Here is a 21,798-nt window from a genome sequence, read left to right as displayed (position 1 = left end):
CAAGGAGGGGGGAGATCAAGGTCCTGAAAAAAGTAACCTTTGATGCAAAGAAAGTTGCAAGTGAGTCGGCATATGGCTGAAGAGGAGAGGTTGAAATGGAAGCTTGATTAGTAAGCTGAGAGGTAATAGGAAACAGGGTCTTACAGAGATTGTTAGATTTGGCCAGTTGATTAGCAAAGGTTTTTTTGCCTATTTTGATTTGAGAGGAATAATAATTACAGGATTTTTTTATAGGCCAGCAAGAGTTCCTTATCCTTAGTTCAAGACTTAAACCATCCGCATTCAGCACAATGGGTCTGCTGATGGAGAAGTAGCAGTCCACTGTGAAACCATGGTTTACAATGATGGTGGGAACTGAGGGAGAAATGAGAGGATAAGGTAGAATTCCAACAGTCAACTACATCACCCAGGTTCAAGTCGAGGAAATTAGTGAGAAAAAAAAGTGGCGGGTAGATAGCAGGGCCATGAAAGAATAAACATGGTGGAGGGCGTTTCAGTAGATGTGATTCACTAGGAGGGAACCCAGCTGAAGAAAAAGAGACAGACTGTGACCAATGAGTGATCAGTCCAAGGAAGGGGCAGCACTTGGGGGATGCGAGGCAGAAAAGGAAGTGAGGTGCTATATTATAATTAAATCAAGGGTGTGCCCAGCAGAGTGAGTTGGAACTTGTACAAGCTGTGAAAAGTTCATATCATTCAGAAAAGAAAGAAAAGCAGCAGAGCGAGGGTGAGAAAGGACATCAAGATAAATATTGAAGTCACCAACCAATAACAGGTTGTTAAATCAAGTGGAAGCATCAGTGAGAGACTGTAGGAGAGCTTTCCAGTCAGGTTGTGAGTGAGAGGGTGGAAAATAACAGCAACAAATGGTGAAAGAGCATGGAGGCGAAATATGAAGGGCCAAAATTTCAGAGTAAAAAAATTCAGTAGAAGATAATTCAGATACCATAAAATGTAAGGGGAGGCAAATTGGTAAACCACTTTCCTTTTAAAACGCATGAGCTGAATGATAGGCTGTGAAATTAGGGAGTAGACTCTGATAGAGATAAGATTCTTACCCATCCCTAAGCAATGTCTCAACTAGGCATAAGATGTCAGGATGATGAGCAGAAAATAGATCGACAATCTGAGCAGATTTCTTCTGAACTGATCAGCAATTTAGGAGACTTAAGTGGAAAGAGGCCAATAAAACTCGAGAGGAGCTAGCATTCGGTAAACAGACCTAAACTGAGGGGATATAACATGGGAATTGAGTCCAAGTGGGCTGTGTCCCCAATGCACTGGGATAGAGTAGGTTTCACCTGGGAAGCTAGGAGCCCAGTGGACGGGGGGGGGGGGGGGGGGGGCATGGCAGAGGTAATGGTAAAAATCACAAAAAGTGAGATGAACAGAGACTACAAGCAATGTTGCATGAGGCTATATGGAGAGTGGGTTACAAAATACCCCCAGAGATCACCCCAAAGAGCTCACCCAAGGAGCATGATCTGCTCCTTGAGTGTGCACCACCGCAACATAGAACAATGCTGGCAGTTTGTTTAGTTAGAAGATCCTAACTTCATGGTGTTGTTTACATCTTGTCATGTGACAGGGAGAAGTACAGGGAATCAGGCCAGCACAAATAGTGAAAGCCAGAGAATCTGTCAGATTCTCAAACAACAGCCAGAGTGAGTACAATATCATGCACACAGGAAATCAATATAGAGAAAAGCAAACAGCATTGCTTTCCCATTCATTTTCCTAGAAAACTATGAGCTAAGGCCAGACGCTGAGGCCCTACCCAGTTTCAGTCCAATGCTCATTGTCATTCCAAATCCATGTGAAGCATGTGTTTTCTGTTTATTTTTAAGCAACCAAATGATTTCTTTTACATTCCAGGAAGCATTTTCACTCTGTTCCTCATTGATTCAATAAAACAAATATAACTAAGCCCCCCCTCCCAAAAAAAAAACAGATTGATAGATTCATCTTGCAATACAGCAAATAAAAAAGCAATTCACTGTGGCCCCTCATGTCCTCCATATGTGAGCTGGTCCATCATTTCATAGATTACATGAAGTCTGGAAGATATCTATGTCCTTTGAAGCAGCAACTAAGTCCCAAGTGGAGTTTAATATTACAAACAGCTGCAAAAACCAAAACACAAGAGTGTTGTAGGTTCCAGATAATAATAGCAAGTTGGTTTCATGGACTGCATGATATGCAAATAGACTTAGACAGTGCTTTACAGTAATATCGCTTCCGAACCTAAAATGTTATGCTTAATTTTGCAGCACTCCTTTGAGATTTTATTTCATTATTATTTTATTACAATAGTTTTATTTGTGCTCCTGTTTTGTTTTGCATTGTATTAAATTATTGTAATCCCTCCCCTGTGTACTGGACCCTCATTTTTCACCCCAGAGTGATCAAGCAAATTAAGGCAGCCAAAGGAGCTGCAAAGATCCCTTCAGGATTATCCCTCTTGCACACTACAGTTTTTTAGGCGCTGGACTATGAGGCATGATTTTATAACAGAACACCAAAATGAGAAGTCCAAAAAAGCATCTTAAATGCAACATAGGTACCTTTATAAATAAGCATCCACCCCCAGCAACCGTAGCATGCAAATGCTAAGGCACACATTTACATTTGTTCCACAGTTGGTGTTAATGTATGTATATACTCTATGTATGTACATGCGCATTTCATAAAATATTTTAATTCCTGCTTCCTCACTCCAAGGGCTAATCAGTGGCTTTCCCCAGATCTACCAGGCTAATAATTGTTTATAGGCTTTTCCTCCAGGGACTTGTCCAAACCCTTCATAAACCCATGCATGAACCATATTCCCCCCCTGCAACTTACATAGTAGATAACGGCAGATAAAGACCTGTATGGTCCATCCAGTCTGCCCAAGATAAACTCATAGCAAGATGTGATAATTCATATGTATACCTGATCTTGATTTATCCTTGCCATTTTCAGGGCATAGACCATAGAAGTCTGCCCGACACTGTCCTTGTTCTCCAACTTCTGAAGTTGTCATCGAAGCCCCACTCCATCCTATTCAAATCTTTCCAGCCACGATCAGGGCACAGTCCTTTTATCTCGCTGCACCTCATGCCTGGAATAGACTTCCCGAGCCTTTGGCCGTTTTCAAATCCAGGCTAAAAGCCCACCTTTTTAACGCTGCTTTTGACTCCTAACCACTGCTCACTTGCCCTGTACCCTTTTATCCCCACCTCTTTAATTCCCTTACTTCTTAGTTGTTCTGTCTGTTTACCTGAATAATCTGAGTGCATGGGGTAAAAGGTTAGCCCCCAAATCTAGACGTCAGATCCTTCTATTCCCTCTCACCTCTGATCCACTGCCATCCACTGCCATGCACCAGTCCTGCAGCAGCAGAAACTGTATCCATAAAATTCAGCATGAAAGCTGCCAGCTTTCATGCTAACAGATCTCATCATGGCTCTACCCTGCCTGCTGCACAGGCTTTCTATTACTATGCAAAATGTTCAAGGGACAGGGCACCATATGGCTTGTCAGCACAAGGGATGGCAGATCCTGCACAATTTTATGGATAGGGTTGCTACTGTTGCAGGATTGGTGCTGTCAAGCATAATAAATGGTGATACAAGGGGCCCAGATAGGGAGGTTTGGAAACAGTGGCAACACTTCAGCATCTATGAAAATTTGGCACTGCAGGCAGTTGTGTATGTTATCTATGCCTAAATCTAGGCCTGGGTGAAAATATGCATATTTTATAGTCTTTACTCCAAAGTGGGTAATTTTCAAACAAGTCAATTTACTTTGGTAAATCACTATCTATTCAAATACATGGGTTTGAAAATTGTACTTTCTAAGGAAGAATAGACTAGGAAAAATCTCTTTTGGGTGTGCTGGGAATTGTAGCTCTAAAAGAGAGCCTGTAAAGTAATTTCCTATGGCCACATTTCATGAAGAAAAGCCTTAGTACTTATCAATTCCTGCATATCTACAGGAGGCAGGCTTAGGAAAAGCACCAAAGTGAAGTGAAAGTCTTCCCCTGGAAACTGATTAGGACAAGAAACCTCTGAGTTGCAACGCCAGCAGATAGAAAAACTAGGAAGTTAACATCTTAGTTTCTACACTTCTCACAGTGTCCAGACTGGAAGGGAGGGAAAGAGAAAATAAGGGGTCCTTTTACTAGGCTGTGGGGAAAAGGGCTCTGCGGTAGTGATGGGGGTCATTTTCCCATGCATCAGGGCCCTTTTTACCGCAGCCGGTAAAATGCTCCCCCAAAAAATGGTCACGTGGTAAGATAAGGGTGGTTAGGGCTCCTGTGTAATCCAGAAGTAACTGTGAAACACGTGGTGATGACAGATTACCACTGGATTAGCAGCGCACTACAGAAATTTTTTTTCCAGAATACCGGAAATGGTTCGTGCTCCAGCCAGAACTACTGCTGGCAGCTGCATTAGGCCAACAGTAATTCCGTATTAGCGAGTGGTAAGCCTCCGTTGTGCCTACCCCCACTTTGTAAAAGACTCCCTAAATTACCTATTATTCCTAGCCTCTAGAGCTAATTTAATTTCAGCATTTATATCCAGCTAAACCCTCAAGTTCAAAGTGGATTATATCCAATATTAATCATAAGATTAATACAATAACAAAGGTTGTCAAATACATAAATTTTTAAAAAAATCATAAAAACAGCCTTCCCACACAAAATCTTATTTTTTGTACTAAGCAGCCAACATGACTTAGCAGATGGAAAGGCTAACAAAATCTGAATAAGAAAGAAGGTCATTTTCAAAAAAGAAAAATGTCTTCTTTTTTTTTTTTTTTTAATACTGTTTCGAACAAGGTTTTCTGATTTGGACGTTTTGTTTTTTTGGTCCATTTCAGAAAAAAAACTGGATAGGTGCAAAATGTAGGGATTCATTCAATTGGAATTTAGGAGGAGCCAGCATTTTTAGTAGACTGGTCCCAGGAGAGCAATGGGGCACCCTAGAGGGCACTTCTGTGCACTTCATAAAAAGGCTCCCAGGCTTTACATTATTTCCCTTATCTTGTCCCCTGAGCCTTCCAAAACTCACCCAAAAATCACTGTCCCCTACTGTATACCATTATAATAGCATGTATGGGTAAAGGGGGCACCTAAAGTATATGTGGGTACAGTAGGGCTTTGGTGACCTTGGGAGGGGTCACAGTTTCCATCACAAGTGTGACAGGTAGAGGGAGATAGGGTCCTTGGTCCCCCACTGTGTACTGCACCGACCACTACACTACTCCAGGGACCTGCATGCTGCTCTTAATAGACCTGATTTTAACATCTGCAGCTGTCATAGAGGCTGGTAAGTCATATTATTATTCACATTTTGGGGGGGAGGGAGTAGGTCAGTGACCACTGGGGTGGTATTGGGGGGGTCACCCCTGATTCCGTCCAGTGGTCATCTGGTCACTTAGGGCACCTTTTTGTGCCTTATTCATTCTGAAAACAGGTCTAGACCAAAACGTCTTGATTTTAGTCTTGGACATTTTTGTTTTGTTCCATTATGATTGTAAAACGTCCAAGTGTTAGGCATGCCTAAGGGTCCCACCTTTGAAACACCCCCGACATGCCCCCTTGTAATTTGAACACACTTCTGACAGATATCATAGAAAAACGTCTAAAAATAGGTTTCAAAAATACTGATTTGGACATTTTTTGTGAGAAAAATGTCCAAATGCTGTTTTATGCCACTTTATAGACATTGTTCTCTTTCGAAAATGAGCCCCTTTGCCTGCTTAATGGCAGGGACAGCCCTAGCGTAAACCCATCCCATAGCCCCTTTCCTAGGACCACCTTTGCTCACTGCATATTGGGTGAGCAATTTTGTAAAAGAACATTTCCATAGATAAAGCAGTCTTACCCACAGAAATGACTTTGAAAATTTGCCTACCTACGTTTATACACCTCTCCATAATTGTATGAATCTTTAATTCCTTCAGCAACACAATGGGCATTATTCAATAAAGATATTTTCTATAGGTGCAGAATAGGGAACAATGCTTTTATGAATAATGGTCAAATGTCTTTTCATGGCAGAGAACACATGACTTGCTTTCTTCTATGAGATTTACTGATCAATGCTGCTCTCATAGCAAAATATGGTTTACTGTGGGGCATAGTTATCAACATGGGATAGCACTAAGACCCTATTTTACTGCTAACCCCAGTTATTAGTAACTAGAAGGGGCATTTTCAAAAGAAACGTCTAAGTTGGGATTTGGACGTTTTTGTAAAACATCCAAATCCGGAGGCAGGGAAAAGCATATTTTCGAAAAAAAGATGGACGTCCATCTTTTGTTTTGAAAATACCAAGGACATCCTTAGATTTGGGCGTTTTTGAGTTTCGGCGATTTTCGAAACCAAAGACATCCAAGTCAAATATGTCCAAATGGAAGCCATTTGGACGTGGGAGGAACCAGCATTTCTAGTGCACTGGTCCCCTCTGACATGCCAGGACAGTAATGGGGCACCCTAGGGGGCACTGCAGTAGACTTCATAAAATGCTCCCAGGTACATAGCTCCCTTACCTTGTGTGCTGAGCCCCCCAACCCCCCCAAAACCCACTACCCCCAACTGTACACTACTACCATAGCCCTTACGGATGAAGGGGAGCATCTATATGTGGGTACAAAGGGTTTCTTGTGGGTTTTGGAGGGCTCGCTGTTTCCTCCACAAATGTAACAGGTAGGGGGCCTGGGTCCGCCTGTCTGAAGTGCACTGCACCCACTAAAACTGCTCCAGGGACCTGCATGCGCTGTCATGGACCTGAGTATGACATCTGAGGCTGGCACATAATATTTTTAATGCTGTTTCTTGAGGGTGGGAAGGGGTTAGTGACCACTGGGAGGGGGTAACAGGAGGTCATCCCCAATTCCCTCCAGTGGTCATCTGGTCATTTCGGGCACCTTTTTGTGCCTAATTTGTAATAAAAACACGTCCGGGTGAAAATGTCCAAGTGTTAGTCATGGACGTCTCTGCTTTTTTCCATTATGGCTCACAGACGTCCAAGTCTTAAGAACGTCCAAGTCTTAAGAACGTCCAAGTCTTAGGAACGTCCAAGTCCCGCCTTCACCACACCTCCGATACACCCCCTTGAGATTTGGACGTCCTTGCGACGGACTTTCACTAGAGACATCCAAAATTGGGTTTCAATTATACCAATTTGGACGTCTCTGAGAGATGGACATCCAAGTACCAATTTATGTTGGAAGATGGATGTCCATCTCTTTCGAAAATGAGCCTGTAGGTCACATTGCATAAAATGGGACCTGTGCTACAATAGCATGAGTTAATGGTGAAATAAGATATATTTAAGGTAGCCCACATGGATAACTACACTCCTGTATCTCCAATTCACCTAAGGAGTCAAATAATCTGTAGCCTCCCTTATGGAAAATGAAAAACTAGATACGCAAAGAGTAATTTTTAAAACAGGAAACATAAGCAGGAAAGCCTATTCTATTCTATTTTTTGTTTTCTAGTTATATAATTTTACAATATAGATATAGAACTAAAAATTCCATATTAGGTAGCATATTAAGACAGCAACAAAAAAAAACACAACACATTGAAAATAAAAGAAAAATCACATTCAATGCTACATTGAAAATTCAAGTCCACAACAATGAGAAGGGGGAAGGATGAAACAAATAAAAAGAAAAAAATATATAGTGTTAGTCCCTACTATTAATGTATTGCATTCCCTCTAAATTATATATTTAGCAGAATACTTTAAAAAGAAATCAACTCCCAAATTACCACTTTTGAAGTAACACCAAGATAGGTTCACGTTTATAGATTGTGAACCCTCTGCAGCACGATTCATTTTCCGCCAAAGTCGCTATGCCCATATTAGTCCTCTCCTTAAGTCACTTCACTGGCTCCCTATCTGTTTCCGTATTCTATTCAAACTTCTCCTATTGACCTATAAGTGCATTCACTCTGCCGTTCCCCAGTACCTCTCCACTCTTGTCTCCCCCTACGTTCCCCCTTGAGTACTCCATTCTGTAGATAAATCTCTCTTATCCGTCCCTTTCTCCTCTACTGCTAATTCAAGACTCCATTCATTTTGTCTCGCTGCACCTCACACCTGGAATAGACTTCCCGAGTCTGTACGTCCAGCCCCGTCTTTAGCCGTTTTCAAGTCCAAACTCAAATCCCACCTCTTTACCACTGCTTTTGACTCCTAACTCACTTACACTGTCCTTTTTCCTCACCTCTTTATTCCCTTACCCTTAATTGTTCTGTCCGTTTACCTGTCTTATCTAGATTGTAAGCTCTTTGAGCAGGGACTGTCTTTTGTGTATGGTGTACAGTGCTGTGTATGCCTTGTAGTGCTATAGAAATGATAAGTAGTAGTAGTAGAGAGAGAATTTGCATATAGTGTGTACAGCACTGTGTGCATCTAGTAGAACTATAGAAATAATTAGTAGTAGCAGTACCCTGAGTTTTCTTACCATAAAGCAGCATTTCTTTGTTATGAAAGAAAGAATGAAGAACCCAGTTTCAATCAATCTCGAACACAGTTGTTCCTAACAAATGAATGCATTCAACTTGGAAGTCTTTTGAAGCCTCTGCTGTGTCCATTACTTCTAGCATGTGCATACCCTGAGTCTTTCCACTGTTCTCCACCTCTCTTGGCAGGAGGCAAATAATAAACAAATTCCTCTGATTTGAAACATTTCGCCAACATATCCTTAGGTTGTTACCAAAGCACTTTTTGGAAAATGAATAAACCTCAAATGAAGATTCCTCATGTGATCTTCCAAGACTGAAATTCTATTCCAGAGCTGGTAAGAATCCTTAATCAGTGCAACACTCACTTCACATATATTTCTATAGAAGTACTCCTAGCATGAAATTGCTCACCCTGATTCTTGAGTGTTATTTGGTCAGTGTTATTTGCTGAAGGAAATTGGCAAAGCTGAGGCATAAATCACCAGAGACATTTCTATAAGAGAAACAATTGCCCATATTTCTACAAAGGACACTTTGGATGGAATCTCCAATTTGGCTGCAAAATGGATTGTACTAGGGAGGGCACTGAGGCTGTCACACATGCAATTTCTGCTAATTCTCCTACCATCACAACCTCCAAGGAAGATTCTCACCCCGATTCTAATTGTTCCTCCATGTATCTCTTGCACACTTTGGTCCTGCAAGCAGTGCAGCAAATTCTACCTGTTAGGACCCCCACACCAGTGCCGTAGCGAGGGCTAATGGCACCCGGGGCGGGTCGCTGCTGCGCACCCTCCCCGGGTGCAGTACGGCGCGACCCCCCCTCTGCGGTGCACCCCCTCCCCCAGAGCGCAACCCCCCCCCCCCCCCGGACCGCATTCTTACCTGCGGGAGGGCCGATCCGCCCCGAGTGCACATCTCTCGGAGCTGCGTCAGCCCTGCTGGTGCCCTGCTCTCTCTGCCCCGGAAGGCATAAATCACCAGAGACATTTCTATAAGAGAAACAATTGCCCATATTTCTACAAAGGACACTTTGGATGGAATCTCCAATTTGGCTGCAAAATGGATTGTACTAGGGAGGGCACTGAGGCTGTCACACATGCAATTTCTGCTAATTCTCCTACCATCACAACCTCCAAGGAAGATTCTCACCCCAATTCTAATTGTTCCTCCATGTATCTCTTGCACATTTTGGTCCTGCAAGCAGTGCAGCAAATTCTACCTGTTAGGACCCCCACACCAGTGCCGTAGCGAGGGCTAATGGCACCCGGGGCGGGTTGCCGCTGCGCACCCCCCCCCCCCAGGTGCAGTACGGTGTGACCCCCCCTCTGCGGTGCACCCCCCCCCCGGAGCGCAACCACCCCGGACCGCATTCTTACCTGCGGGAGGGCCGATCCGCCCCGAGTGCACATCACTCGGAGCTGCGTCAGCCCCGCTGGTTCCCTGCTCTCTCTGCCCCGGAACAGGAAGTAACCTGTTCCGGGGCAGAGAGAGCAGGGAACCAGCGGGCCCGGCACCCCCCGAGCGTGTGCACCCGGGGCGGACCGCTCCTCCCGCCCCCCCCTTCCTACGCCACTGCCCCACACTTACCCCAAAGTGCTTGGATCCAGTGGCAAAGCTGGTGCACTGTCACCAGGCAGTGTCAAAGTTTACTCAGGACCCATGTCAGCTGCCGCTGCTGCCAGTACTAATGGAATGGATCATCCTTCAGAGCTGAAGAAATCCCCAAACGTAATCTCTCCACCAAACCAGCAAAACCCTCCAGTCCTCTGCATTGACTCCTATGCAGAACAAAATGTCATTTCATGTCATTTCAAATGAATGCAGTGGCATAGCTAGGGTAGTTGACACCCGGGGCCGGTCATTTTTTTAACCCCCCCCCCCCCCCCCCCAAATCCAGTACTAGGCATACCGAGAATACAAAACACTCAGGACCTATAGAGCAATTCTACCATACCATAAACAGTAATTTGTACGAGTCACACAAGGCAAAGGAAAGCATCTTAAACACTACAGTGAGCACTAGAACATCAATTCACCTATTGTAAAATGAAAACAGACAGATTAGTACAGATCATCAATCCTACACAGTCAATGCCAACCGAAAGCCATGTCTTTTTCACAAACACAGATACATCCTAATCCACTATAGAATAAGTAATCATAAACTTTCTATTTAGACAAAAATTAAACTGAACCCCCAAGATGCCAGACTCTGCATACAATGCAACACCACAGAAACAGAAAATGTCGCCTAGTACTGTGCAAAATATAAAGACAGCAGATGTAAATTTGAAAAAACTAACAAATACCAATCACCACTTTACAAATTAACAAATAGAAATAAAACAAATACAGAAAATAAAATAACACCATTTTATTGGACTAATACATTTGGTTTCCAGAGGCCAAAATCTCCTTCCTCAGGTCAATACAGTATAGTACTGTTATAGTATCCTATCCTGAACTGAGGAAGGGGGTTTTCTTCTCTGAAAGTTAAGTCGAAATGTATTAAAATTAGTCCAATAAAAAGATTACCTTATTTACATGTTCTATTTATAAACATTTAACACAGCTACAATACTATATCCTAAAGCAAAAAAATAAAAATATATATTTTATTTACAGTTTGATGTCTCTGGTTTCTGCTTTCCTCATCTTCTTTTCACTGTCTTCCTTCCATCCAGCATCTGTCTTCGCTCTCTGCCATCCAGTGTTTGCCCTCTCTAATGTCCCTTCCATCCACTGTCTGCCCTCTCTCTCTGCCCCTTCCATTCACTGTCTGCCCTCTCTCCCTGCCCCTTCCATCCACTATCTGCCCTCTATTTCTGCCCCTTCCATCCACCATCTGCCCCAGTCTGCCATCTCCCTCCCATCCACATCTGCCCTCTGTCTCTGCCCCTTCCATCCACCATTTGCCCGTCTGCCCTCTTTCTCTCTCCCCCTTCCACCCACCATCTGCCCTTTCTCTCTGCCCCTTCAATCCGTCTGCCCTCCCTCTCCCATCCATCCAGGATCTGCCCTCCCTCACACTCCCCACTTCCATCCAGGGTCTGTCCCCTCTCTCTCTGCCCGCTCTTTTCAGCCCCCTTCATCCACCACATGCCTTGCATCCCCCTTTTTCAGCCCCAGACCCATTCTCCCACCTGCCCCAGGCATGGATCCATTTTCCCTCCTGCCCCCTTGTCAGACCCCAGTTACAGCTTCAGACCCCTTCTCCCCTCTCAGCACTCCCCTCCCCAGTCCCCTTCTCCCCTCTAAGCTCCACCACCCTCCCCAATCTCCTTCTCCCCTGAGCACCCCTCTAAGCTCCCCCACCCTCACGAATCCCCTTCTCCCCTCTGAACACCCAGTGACCCATCTAAGCTCCCCCACAATCCCCAATCCCCTGCTCCCCTAAGCACCCCTCTAAGCTCACCCACCCTCCCCAATCCCCTTCTCCCCTGAGCGCCCCTCTAGGCTCACTTACCCTCCCCAATCCCCTGCTCCCCTGAGCACCCCTCTAGGCTCACTCACCCTCCCCAATCCCCTTCTCCCCTCTGAGCTTCCCCCTCCCCCGAGCCGGTCCCGTCCTGTGCCCCCTCCGTTGAGAGCCGATAGCTCTCGCCTCCTGCCGCTACCCTGCTTTTTTTTTTTAATCCATTGCAGCGACGCAGGCAGCGCTTCCCGTCTGCCCTGTGAAGGAGAAAATCGCGTCGCTGGCGTCGGGCCTTCCTTTGTTGTGTCCCGCCCTCGAGGAAATAGGAAGTTACCTCAGAAGAGGACGGGACAAAACGAGGGAAGGCCCGACGCCAGCAACGTGATTTTCTCCTTCACAGGGCAGACAGGAAGCGCTGCCTGTGTCGCTGCAATGGATTTAAGAAAAAAGCAGGGTAGCGGCAGGAGACAAGAGCTGTCGGCTCTCGACAGAGCACCCCCCACCCGCCGACACCTGGGGCGGACTGCCCCCACCGCCCTGCCCTTGCTACGCCACTGATTATGAATGACAAAGCAAAACAGCAGAAGAACTGATTCCCCAGAAAAAAATAGGTAGACAGAAAAAGCAGTAGAGTTAACCAAAAGAAATGGAGAGCTAGAGATGCTTATAGCCAAGTTGATGAAATGTCTAAGAGATCAACCAAGCACAACTTCCAATGAAATCAAGTCACTTTATTCAACATATCATTACACAGTACAGAGAGAAAAGATAAAGTCTTTCCACCCAATATAGGTGGTAGGCTAGGGGTGGGGCACAGGCAGAATGCAAACTTAGCTGGTTTTCAGTTCGCTGACCGGCTCAGTAACCGCATAATGTTAGGTCAGCAAAAAGGCTTTACATGATGAAGTTAACTGGGCGCCGGTCTGAATATAGGCCAGCATCCAGTAACTTCCTCGTGACCACTGAGGCCGGGATTTCATTGCCAGGAGCCATGCTTGCCCCGGCATTTAATATCAGGAGTCACTTCAGCCTGCAGATGGGGACTGAATATCTGACAGTATATTTAACCACAACACTTGAAAACAACAAAATGCCCAACATGGTCACATTTCACCCATAAAGGGCTGTGTCAAGGGTCTTACAAGAAAGAATGAAAAACCAGAAACTTCCTTCAAATAAATGCACTCACTGTACCAGAGTCCAAAAGTTTCTTCCCACAGCATGAAGCTGTGGATCAGTAATGATATGTTGAATAATGTGGCTTGATTTCATTGGAAGTTGTGCTTGGTTGATCTCTCAGACTTCAAAATATCAGCTTGGCTATAGGCATCTCCAGCTCCTCCATTTCTTTTGGTTTCAAATGAATGCATCCCCCTGCCTTATATGTTCTTGCTCAGGCCATGAAGAAGTTGCAAGAGATGAAGAATCAACACATTCATAGTTTTAACAGTTCAGTGTACACTATTACGCCATTGCCAACTTATTGTGTGCTGTGTCAATAGAATATTGCTCAGTGTGGACTCCTTACTAACAGAATACTTTTCTGTGCATGCTAAGTAGGGATTAGCATAAATCAATGTACATGGAAACAAAACAAAATACTCCAGTCCCATCTGTGTAGACACTGCTTTAATGTATGTATTAGAAGTAGTGAAAAAACAAAACCAGTATTGTTTTGCAGCCGCAGTTAGGTAACAGATAACAGTGACTCACCCAAGGTCACAAAGGCTCAACAGCAGATCTGAAATTTATCTGAAAAGTCCAGAAGCTATGGAAATCAACTTGAGTTCTAGTTTTATGATCATATCTCATCAGTATAGTGCCATAAACTGGATCATCATCTTTAATTATAATTTGCCATTGCTAATAAGGATGTTACTTCTAGTATTATGCTGTTATTCTTTTGTCCTCGCAGAGTGAACATTGAGAGCCCAATACTCATGGGTTGAATCCAGTTTGGCGTCTGACGTCACTGCGACATCAGACGCCGAACTGGATTCAACCAATCAGCACTGCAGCGTTACTTCCTTGAAGCACATGGCCACGGAGGAAGACGAAATATGGAGATTGCGGGTCGGACCTCGGCTGGCGGGGGTTGGGGCCCCCCGCCAGCAAAAGTAAGCAGCGGGGGAGGGTTGACGGCGGGGAGGGGGGCCAGGGCGAAATCTGCGGGGGCCCAGGCCCCTGTGGCCCCACGCAGATACGCCCCTGGCACAACCTTGTGCAAAAACACACTCAGAACCTTACTGTACCATAAATATTACACTGGGCAGAACCTAATACACCAATATACCACCCATACGGAAAATGCAGACTGTCAACAATATGAAACAAGGGATCATATCATCACAATTATCATGCAGAGCCACAAAACACCCTAATTCATGTTTAATGTGGGATAAAATGCCATAAATAAGTAAATAAATATAAACTTTTAATGTTGAGCACCTGATTCTCAAAGTGGACATATTCCAAACACTATAATGAAAATAAAATGATCTTTTCTACCTTTGTTGTCTGGTGACTTTGTTTTTCTGATCATGCTGGACCAGTATCGGATTCTGCTGCTATCTGTCCTCTTTACTCCATTTCCAGGGGTTCCTTTCCATTTATTTCTTTACTTTCCGCCTTTCTTCTTCATTTCTTGTCCTACATCCGTAAGTAAAAGCTGGGTACTCCGCAGACTTGACTGTCCAGTTGATCCAGCTTCTGTCTATTTTCTTCATCCATGTGCAGTTTTTCTCTCTTCCTTTTCCCTCATCTCATCTCCTTCCTCACTCTTCCCTCCCCTCCATCCATGTCTAGCATTTCTTCTCTCTTCCTTCCCTCTCCTCCATCCATGTCCAGCATGTCCAGCGATTCTCTCCTCTCCCCTGCCCCCCTCCATCCATCCACACCCATCCAGCGATTCTCTCCTCTCCCTTGCCCCCCCTCCAGCCATCCACACCCACCCAGCGATTCTCTTCACTCCCTTGCCCCCCCCTCCAGCCATCCATATCCACCCTCAACAATTCTCCTCGCTCCCCTGCCTCCGTTGCAGCAGCCACGGTGAAAGCCCATCTCTAGCCTTGTAAGCCTTCCCTTCATTTCCGTCAGTGTCCCGCCCTCGCGGAAAGAGGAAATGATGTCAGAAGAAGGCAGGACACTGACGGGAACGAAGGGAAGGCTTACAAGTGAAATATTCAGATCCTTTTCTCAATAGAGAAACCTCAAACTTGTAAATTTCCACCAATCTCTTTTCACTCATATTTTCTCATTTACCACATAATCGGGCACGCTTTTATAATTTCAATTCTTTCTATCAATCCTTACACACGGAGCTCAAAGCTGCATGTCCTCTCAGTCCAAATCTTCAGTTGCTCTCTTCTCTCTGTTCCCGGGCAGATTTCTAAATGGAGCTGCTCATCCAATCAGAGAGCTCTATTTGAATGCAGATTAACATACGGACACTCTAATGGGAATTATTAGTCAAAAACACTAGATAAACCCTTCGTTTTTGGATCAAACTTCACATTTTTGATCAGAGCCATGCCCTAACATTAAGGCTGTAAACATTTCCAACAATTTTTACCCATAAATATGCAAAAGAGAACCTCCCAAAAAATGGACTAAATTGCATATGGCTTGAGCAAATTTGAGTACATAGCATACCAATCCCACTTCCTAGCACCTAAATTCTGCAATTAGATTTAATACAAATACTTTTAAAATTTATTTTTAGCACTTTTAAAATCTCAGGTGTCAGTGCAAGTCTCTTTGGTATGAACTGCTCATGTGCAGGAAGTCATCCTCGTTAAATATCTCTCTGGCAACCCAGGACACCTCCAACCAACCCCCCTGTTCTCCCAGCAGTAAGGTAAACAAATTAAACCATAAACCAATTCCTACAACTGGTTACACAAGGCTAGAGACGAGCTTTCACTGCAGGAGGTAAATCAACAATTTAAACCCCCCAGAGCAGCGGGACTCCCGGGAGAAACAGCTGATCCATCCTGCTGCAGCTGGGGAGGCTTAGCCTCCCCAAGCCTCTTATACCGGGCACCTATGCGCTAATTGGTTGGTGTGTGACAAAGTAGCTGTGCTAACCGATTAGTGCTGGGCACGCCTACTCTCCAACCCCCCCCCCCCCCCCAACACCCCCCAGTGTGTCAAGGAAGTGTGCATAGATGCTTAAACTACTGCAGGGCACCAGAATGATACCCTGGTAGTGCATTTTGGCGTGGAGGAAGCATGCAATAGTGCTTACTGCCGCGTAGTAAAAAAGACCCCTTAGATTGAGAGCCCTTCAGGGACAGGGAAATACCTACTATAACTGAATGTATCTCACCTTGAAAAAGGGTGTGAGTTAAATATCAATAAATAATGAGCATATATGAATAGTTATACAATTGTATTCAGTGACACTCACTGTACCCATAGCACCACTGAATATAAGAATAATTTGAAATGTGTAGAATAGATTAGACTTTCATATTAGTTCCTAGAACATTTGTACCTGTGTTCCAGGTGTGATTGCAGTGGGCCCATGGGAGCTCTGCAGCAAAGGAGCTGAACAGGTAGAAAAGAGCCCAGGCCAAGACTATGATGTAGTAGACGTTCAGGTAGGCTTCTATTACTTGTGAGGCATATCCAATTCCTGTGGAGGAGAAAAAAGAAACACAGGGGAGCCCACTTAAGAAGGACTTTATATATTGGGAAAGAAGGGTGGAGGGTGAACAGATAAACTAAAAAGAGAGAAAGAGGTATAGCTATCGCTAAGAGTATTATAATATTTTCCTGGTCATTCCATTTAGTAGTTCTATATAGCAATACATTTTGCATAGTTTTTAGGTCAATAAATGAAACATTGTGAAGAGTTCAAGGCGAGGAAGGGCAACTAAAAGGGCTTTTGAAAAGCTATACTATTGAGAACAAATTTCTGGTTGCCAAAATTTAGTCATTAAGGGGCCCTTTTACTAAAGGGCATTAAGCTCTTTCTCCGAGGACAAGCAGGCTGCTTGTTCTCACTGATGGGGTGACGTCCACGGCAGCCCCTCCAATCGGAAACTTCACTAGCAAAGTCCTTTGCTAGCCCTCGCGCGCCCGCGCGCACCGCGCATGCGCGGCCGTCTTCCCGCCCGAAACCGGCTCGAGCCGGCCAGTCTTCTTTTGTCCGCACTCGGTACGGTCGTGTTTTCGCCGTGTCGAGCCCCGGAAAGTCGACCTCGCGCGTCCAATTTGTTTTGAACGTGTTTTTTTTCCTTCGGGAAAGCTTTGTCCTAGTCGGGAAGTGCTCCGGAAACCCCCCGCCGGGTTTCGTGTAAATCCTCCCCGTACTTCCAGCTTTTTTGCCCCGGTAAGTTTTCTTTCGTCGTCGGGGTAGGCCTCTTTTCGGCCTCGGTCGAGATTTTTTCTCCCTCTAAATTTGGTGCTTCAAATTTCGCCATTTCGGCTTTTGATTTCGCCGGCGTGATTTTTCCGCCCATGACATCGAAGCCTTCCAGCGGCTTCAAGAAGTGCACCCAGTGCGCCCGGGTTATCTCGCTCACTGATCGACACTCGTCGTGTCTTCAGTGTCTGGGGGCCGAGCACCGCCCTCAGAACTGCAGTCTGTGTTCCCTGCTTCAAAGGCGGACTCAGGTAGCGAGACTAGCCCAGTGGAACGTGTTGTTCTCGGGCTCTTCGTCGGCATCGGCACCGGGATCTTCGAGTGCATCGACGTCGTCAGCGTCCAGACCATCTTCCTCGGCCGCCCCTGCATCGAGTGCATCGAGGCATCGGGCCTCTGCATCGGCGCCGAGACATCGGATAGCTGCATCGACGTCGGTGGTACCAGGACCTCGTCTGCTGATGTCGTCGGACGGTGGTGCATCGGGTGGAGTGCAGGTGAGGGCTGTCCATTCCCCTGCTGGTGGCGGTGAGCCCTCGGGTGGGTCTCCTCCTACCCTGAGGGCTCCTGCGGTACAGCCCCCCCGAGATCGACCTTCTTCAGTCTCGGCCCCGAGGAAGCGACGGATGGATTCGACGTCCTCCTCGTCGGTGCCGGGGAGCTCTGGTGACATGCTTCGGAAGAAATCGAAGAAGCATCGACACCGGTCTCCTCCCCGTGTCGGCACCGAGAGCTCTGGGTCGCCGAGGGATTCGGCACCCAGCAGGCATCGGCACCGAGAGGACCGCTCACCCTCTGTTCAGGAGGTGTCGATGCGCTCCGCTCTGGACAGCCCGGAACAGCCTCCACGCCCGGAACAGGTACTGACGTCGACGCCTGCATCGACCTCTCAGCCTTTCTCTGCAGCCGCTCTAAACGAGAGCCTCCGGGCCGTTCTCCCAGAGATTCTGGGAGAGCTGTTGCGCCCTACCCCTCCGGTACCGGCGGTGCTTGCGCCACCGGTACCGTCGAGCGTGGCGCCGGCTGGCCCATCGCCCAGGTTGAGGTCCCCGACGTCGGTACCGCGTGCGGTACCGACCGCGGCCACCTCCCAGGAAGGCTCCCCGACTACGTCGGCGGAGGGAGCTTCGCCAATGCGGGCGAGGGAGTCTACCTCTCGACGCCCCCATCGTGGACGGGGTTCCACGGAGTCGAGCAGGGCGAGGTTGCAGACACAGGTCCGTGAACTTGTGTCTGACACCGAGGGTGAGGCCTCGTGGGAGGAAGAGGAAGATCCCAGATATTTCTCTGACGAGGAGTCTGAGGGTCTTCCGTCTGATCCCACTCCCTCTCCTGAGAGACAGCTTTCTCCTCCCGAGAGTCTGTCTTTTGCCTCCTTTGTCCGGGAGATGTCTACGGCCATCCCCTTCCCGGTGGTTGTGGAGGACGAGCCCAGGGCTGAAATGTTTGAGCTCCTGGACTATCCTTCTCCACCTAAGGAAGCGTCCACTGTTCCCTTGCACCATGTCCTGAAGAAGACATTGCTTGCGAACTGGACCAAGCCATTAACTAATCCCCACATTCCCAAGAAGATCGAGTCCCAGTACCGGATCCATGGGGACCCAGAGCTGATGCGCACTCAGTTGCCTCATGACTCTGGAGTTGTGGATTTGGCCCTAAAGAAGGCTAAGAGTTCTAGGGAACATGCTTCGGCGCCCCCGGGCAAGGACGCTAGAACCTTAGACTCCTTTGGGAGGAAGGCCTACCATTCCTCTATGCTCGTGTCCAAGATCCAGTCTTACCAGCTCTACACGAGCATACACATGCGGAATAATGTGCGGCAGTTGGCGGGCTTGGTTGATGCTCTTCCCCCTGAGCAAGCCAAGCCTTTTCAGGAGGTGGTCAGGCAGCTGAAGGCGTGCAGAAAATTCCTGGCCAGAGGAGTTTATGACACTTTTGATGTTGCGTCCAGGGCCGCTGCTCAAGGTGTGGTGATGCGCAGGCTCTCATGGCTGCGTGCCGCCGACCTGGAGAATAGAATCCAGCAGCGGATTGCGGACTCGCCTTGCCGTGCGGATAACATTTTTGGCGAAAAAGTCGAGCAGGTGGTAGAGTCTCTCCACCAGCGGGACACCGCATTCGACAAGTTCGCCCGCCGGCAGCCTTCAGCTTCTACCTCTACAGGTAGACGATTTTTCGGGGGAAGGAAGACTGTTCCCTATACTTCTGGCAAGCGTAGGTACAATCCTCCTTCCCGACAGCCTGCGGCCCAGGCTAAGCCCCAGCGCGCTCGCTCTCGTCAGCAGCGTGCGACTCAGCAAGGCCCCGCGGCTCCCCAGCAAAAGCAAGGGGCGAGCTTTTGACTGGCTCCAGCAGAGCATAGCCGACATCCAAGTGTCAGTGCCGGGCGACCTGCCTGTCGGAGGGAGGTTGAAAGCTTTTCACCAAAGGTGGCCTCTCATAACCTCCGATCAGTGGGTTCTCCAAATAGTCCGGCAAGGATACACTCTCAATTTGGCTTCAAAACCTCCAAATTGTCCACCGGGAGCTCAGTCCTACAGCTTCCAGCACAAGCAGGTACTTGCAGAGGAACTCTCCGCCCTTCTCAGCGCCAATGCGGTCGAGCCCGTGCCATCCGGGCAAGAAGGGCTGGGGTTCTATTCCAGGTACTTCCTTGTGGAAAAGAAAACAGGGGGGATGCGTCCCATCCTAGACCTAAGGGCCCTGAACAAATATCTCGTAAAAGAAAAGTTCAGGATGCTTTCCCTGGGCACCCTTCTCCCCATGATTCAGCAAAACGATTGGCTATGCTCTCTGGACTTGAAGGATGCCTACACACACATCCCGATACTGCCAGCTCACAGACAGTATCTGCGATTTCAGCTGGGCACACGCCACTTCCAGTACTGTGTGCTACCCTTTGGGCTCGCCTCTGCGCCCAGGGTGTTCACAAAGTGCCTAGCTGTGGTAGCAGCGGCGCTTCGCAGGCTGGGGGTGCACGTGTTCCCATATCTCGACGATTGGCTGGTGAAGAACACATCCGAGGCAGGAGCCCTGCAGTCCATGCAGATGACTATTCGCCTCCTGGAGCTACTGGGGTTTGTGATAAATTACCCAAAGTCCCATCTTCTCCCAGTGCAGAAACTCGAATTCATCGGAGCCCTGCTGGATTCTCGGACGGCTCGCGCCTATCTCCCAGAGGCGAGGGCCAACAACTTGTTGTCCCTCGTCTCGCGGGTGCGAGCGTCCCAGCAGATCACAGCTCGGCAGATGTTGAGATTGCTGGGCCACATGGCCTCCACAGTTCATGTGACTCCCATGGCCCGCCTTCACATGAGATCTGCTCAATGGACCCTAGCCTCCCAGTGGTATCAGGCCGCCGGGGGTCTAGAGGACGTGATCCACCTGTCCACGAGTTTTCTCGAATCCCTGTATTGGTGGACGATTTGCTCCAATTTGACTCTGGGACGTCCCTTCCAAATTCCTCAGCCTCAAAAAGTGCTGACCACGGATGCGTCTCTCCTGGGATGGGGAGCTCATGTCGATGGGCTTCACACCCAAGGAAGGTGGTCCCTCCAAGAAAGCGATCTACAGATCAATCTTCTGGAGTTGCGAGCGATCTGGAACGCTCTGAAGGCTTTCAGAGATCGGCTGTCCCACCAAATTATCCAAATTCAGACAGACAATCAGGTTGCCATGTACTATGTCAACAAGCAGGGGGGCACCGGATCTCGCCCCCTGTGTCAGGAAGCCGTCAGCATGTGGCTCTGGGCTCGCCGTCAAGGCATGGTGCTCCAAGCCACATATCTGGCAGGCGTAAACAACAGTCTGGCCGACAGGTTGAGCAGGATTATGCAACCTCACGAGTGGTCGCTCAATTCCCGTGTGGTGCGACAGATCTTCCAGGCGTGGGGCACCCCCCTGGTGGATCTCTTCGCATCTCAAGTGAACCACAAGGTCCCTCAGTTCTGTTCCAGGCTTCAGGCCCACGGCAGACTGGCGTCGGATGCCTTCCTCCTGGATTGGGGGGAAGGTCTGCTGTATGCTTATCCTCCCATTCCTCTGGTGGGGAAGACTTTGTTGAAACTCAAGCAAGACCGAGGCACCATGATTCTGATTGCTCCCTTTTGGCCGCGTCAGATCTGGTTCCCTCTTCTTCTGGAGTTATCCTCCGAAGAACCGTGGAGATTGGAGTGTTTTCCGACCCTCATCACGCAGGACGAAGGGGCTCTTCTGCATCCCAACCTCCAGTCCCTGGCTCTCACGGCCTGGATGTTGAGGGCGTAGACTTTGCCTCTTTGGGTCTGCCAGAGGGTGTCTCCCGCATCTTGCTTGCTTCCAGGAAAGACTCCACTAAGAGAAGTTACTTCTTTCATTGGAGGAGGTTTGCCGTCTGGTGTGACAGCAAGGCCCTAGATCCTCGCTCTTGTCCTACACAGACCCTGCTTGAATACCTTCTCCACTTGTCTGAGTCTGGTCTGAAGACCAACTCCGTAAGGGTTCACCTTAGTGCAATCAGTGCATACCATTACCAAGTGGAAGGTAAGCCGATCTCAGGACAGC

At 47.4% G+C, this 21,798-nt stretch overlaps 1 protein-coding gene across 2 annotated transcripts in view; it reads right to left on the bottom strand.

The window, feature by feature from the left end:
- Positions 1-21,798, bottom strand: part of LOC115477153 (sodium- and chloride-dependent betaine transporter-like) — a 165,342-nt gene that overhangs the window by 93,571 nt on the left and 49,973 nt on the right. For both annotated transcript variants that reach the window (XM_030213790.1, XM_030213791.1), the window contains exon 4: positions 16,384-16,524. In XM_030213790.1, the coding sequence (XP_030069650.1) occupies positions 16,384-16,524 (141 nt within the window). The remainder of the gene's footprint in view (positions 1-16,383; positions 16,525-21,798) is intronic.

The sequence above is a fragment of the Microcaecilia unicolor genome, chromosome 9 (genome assembly GCF_901765095.1).
Source record: "Microcaecilia unicolor chromosome 9, aMicUni1.1, whole genome shotgun sequence".
NCBI lineage: Eukaryota > Metazoa > Chordata > Amphibia > Gymnophiona > Siphonopidae > Microcaecilia > Microcaecilia unicolor.
The sequence above is the reverse complement of the archived record's forward strand: the minus strand, read 5'-3'. Positions and strand labels throughout refer to the sequence as shown.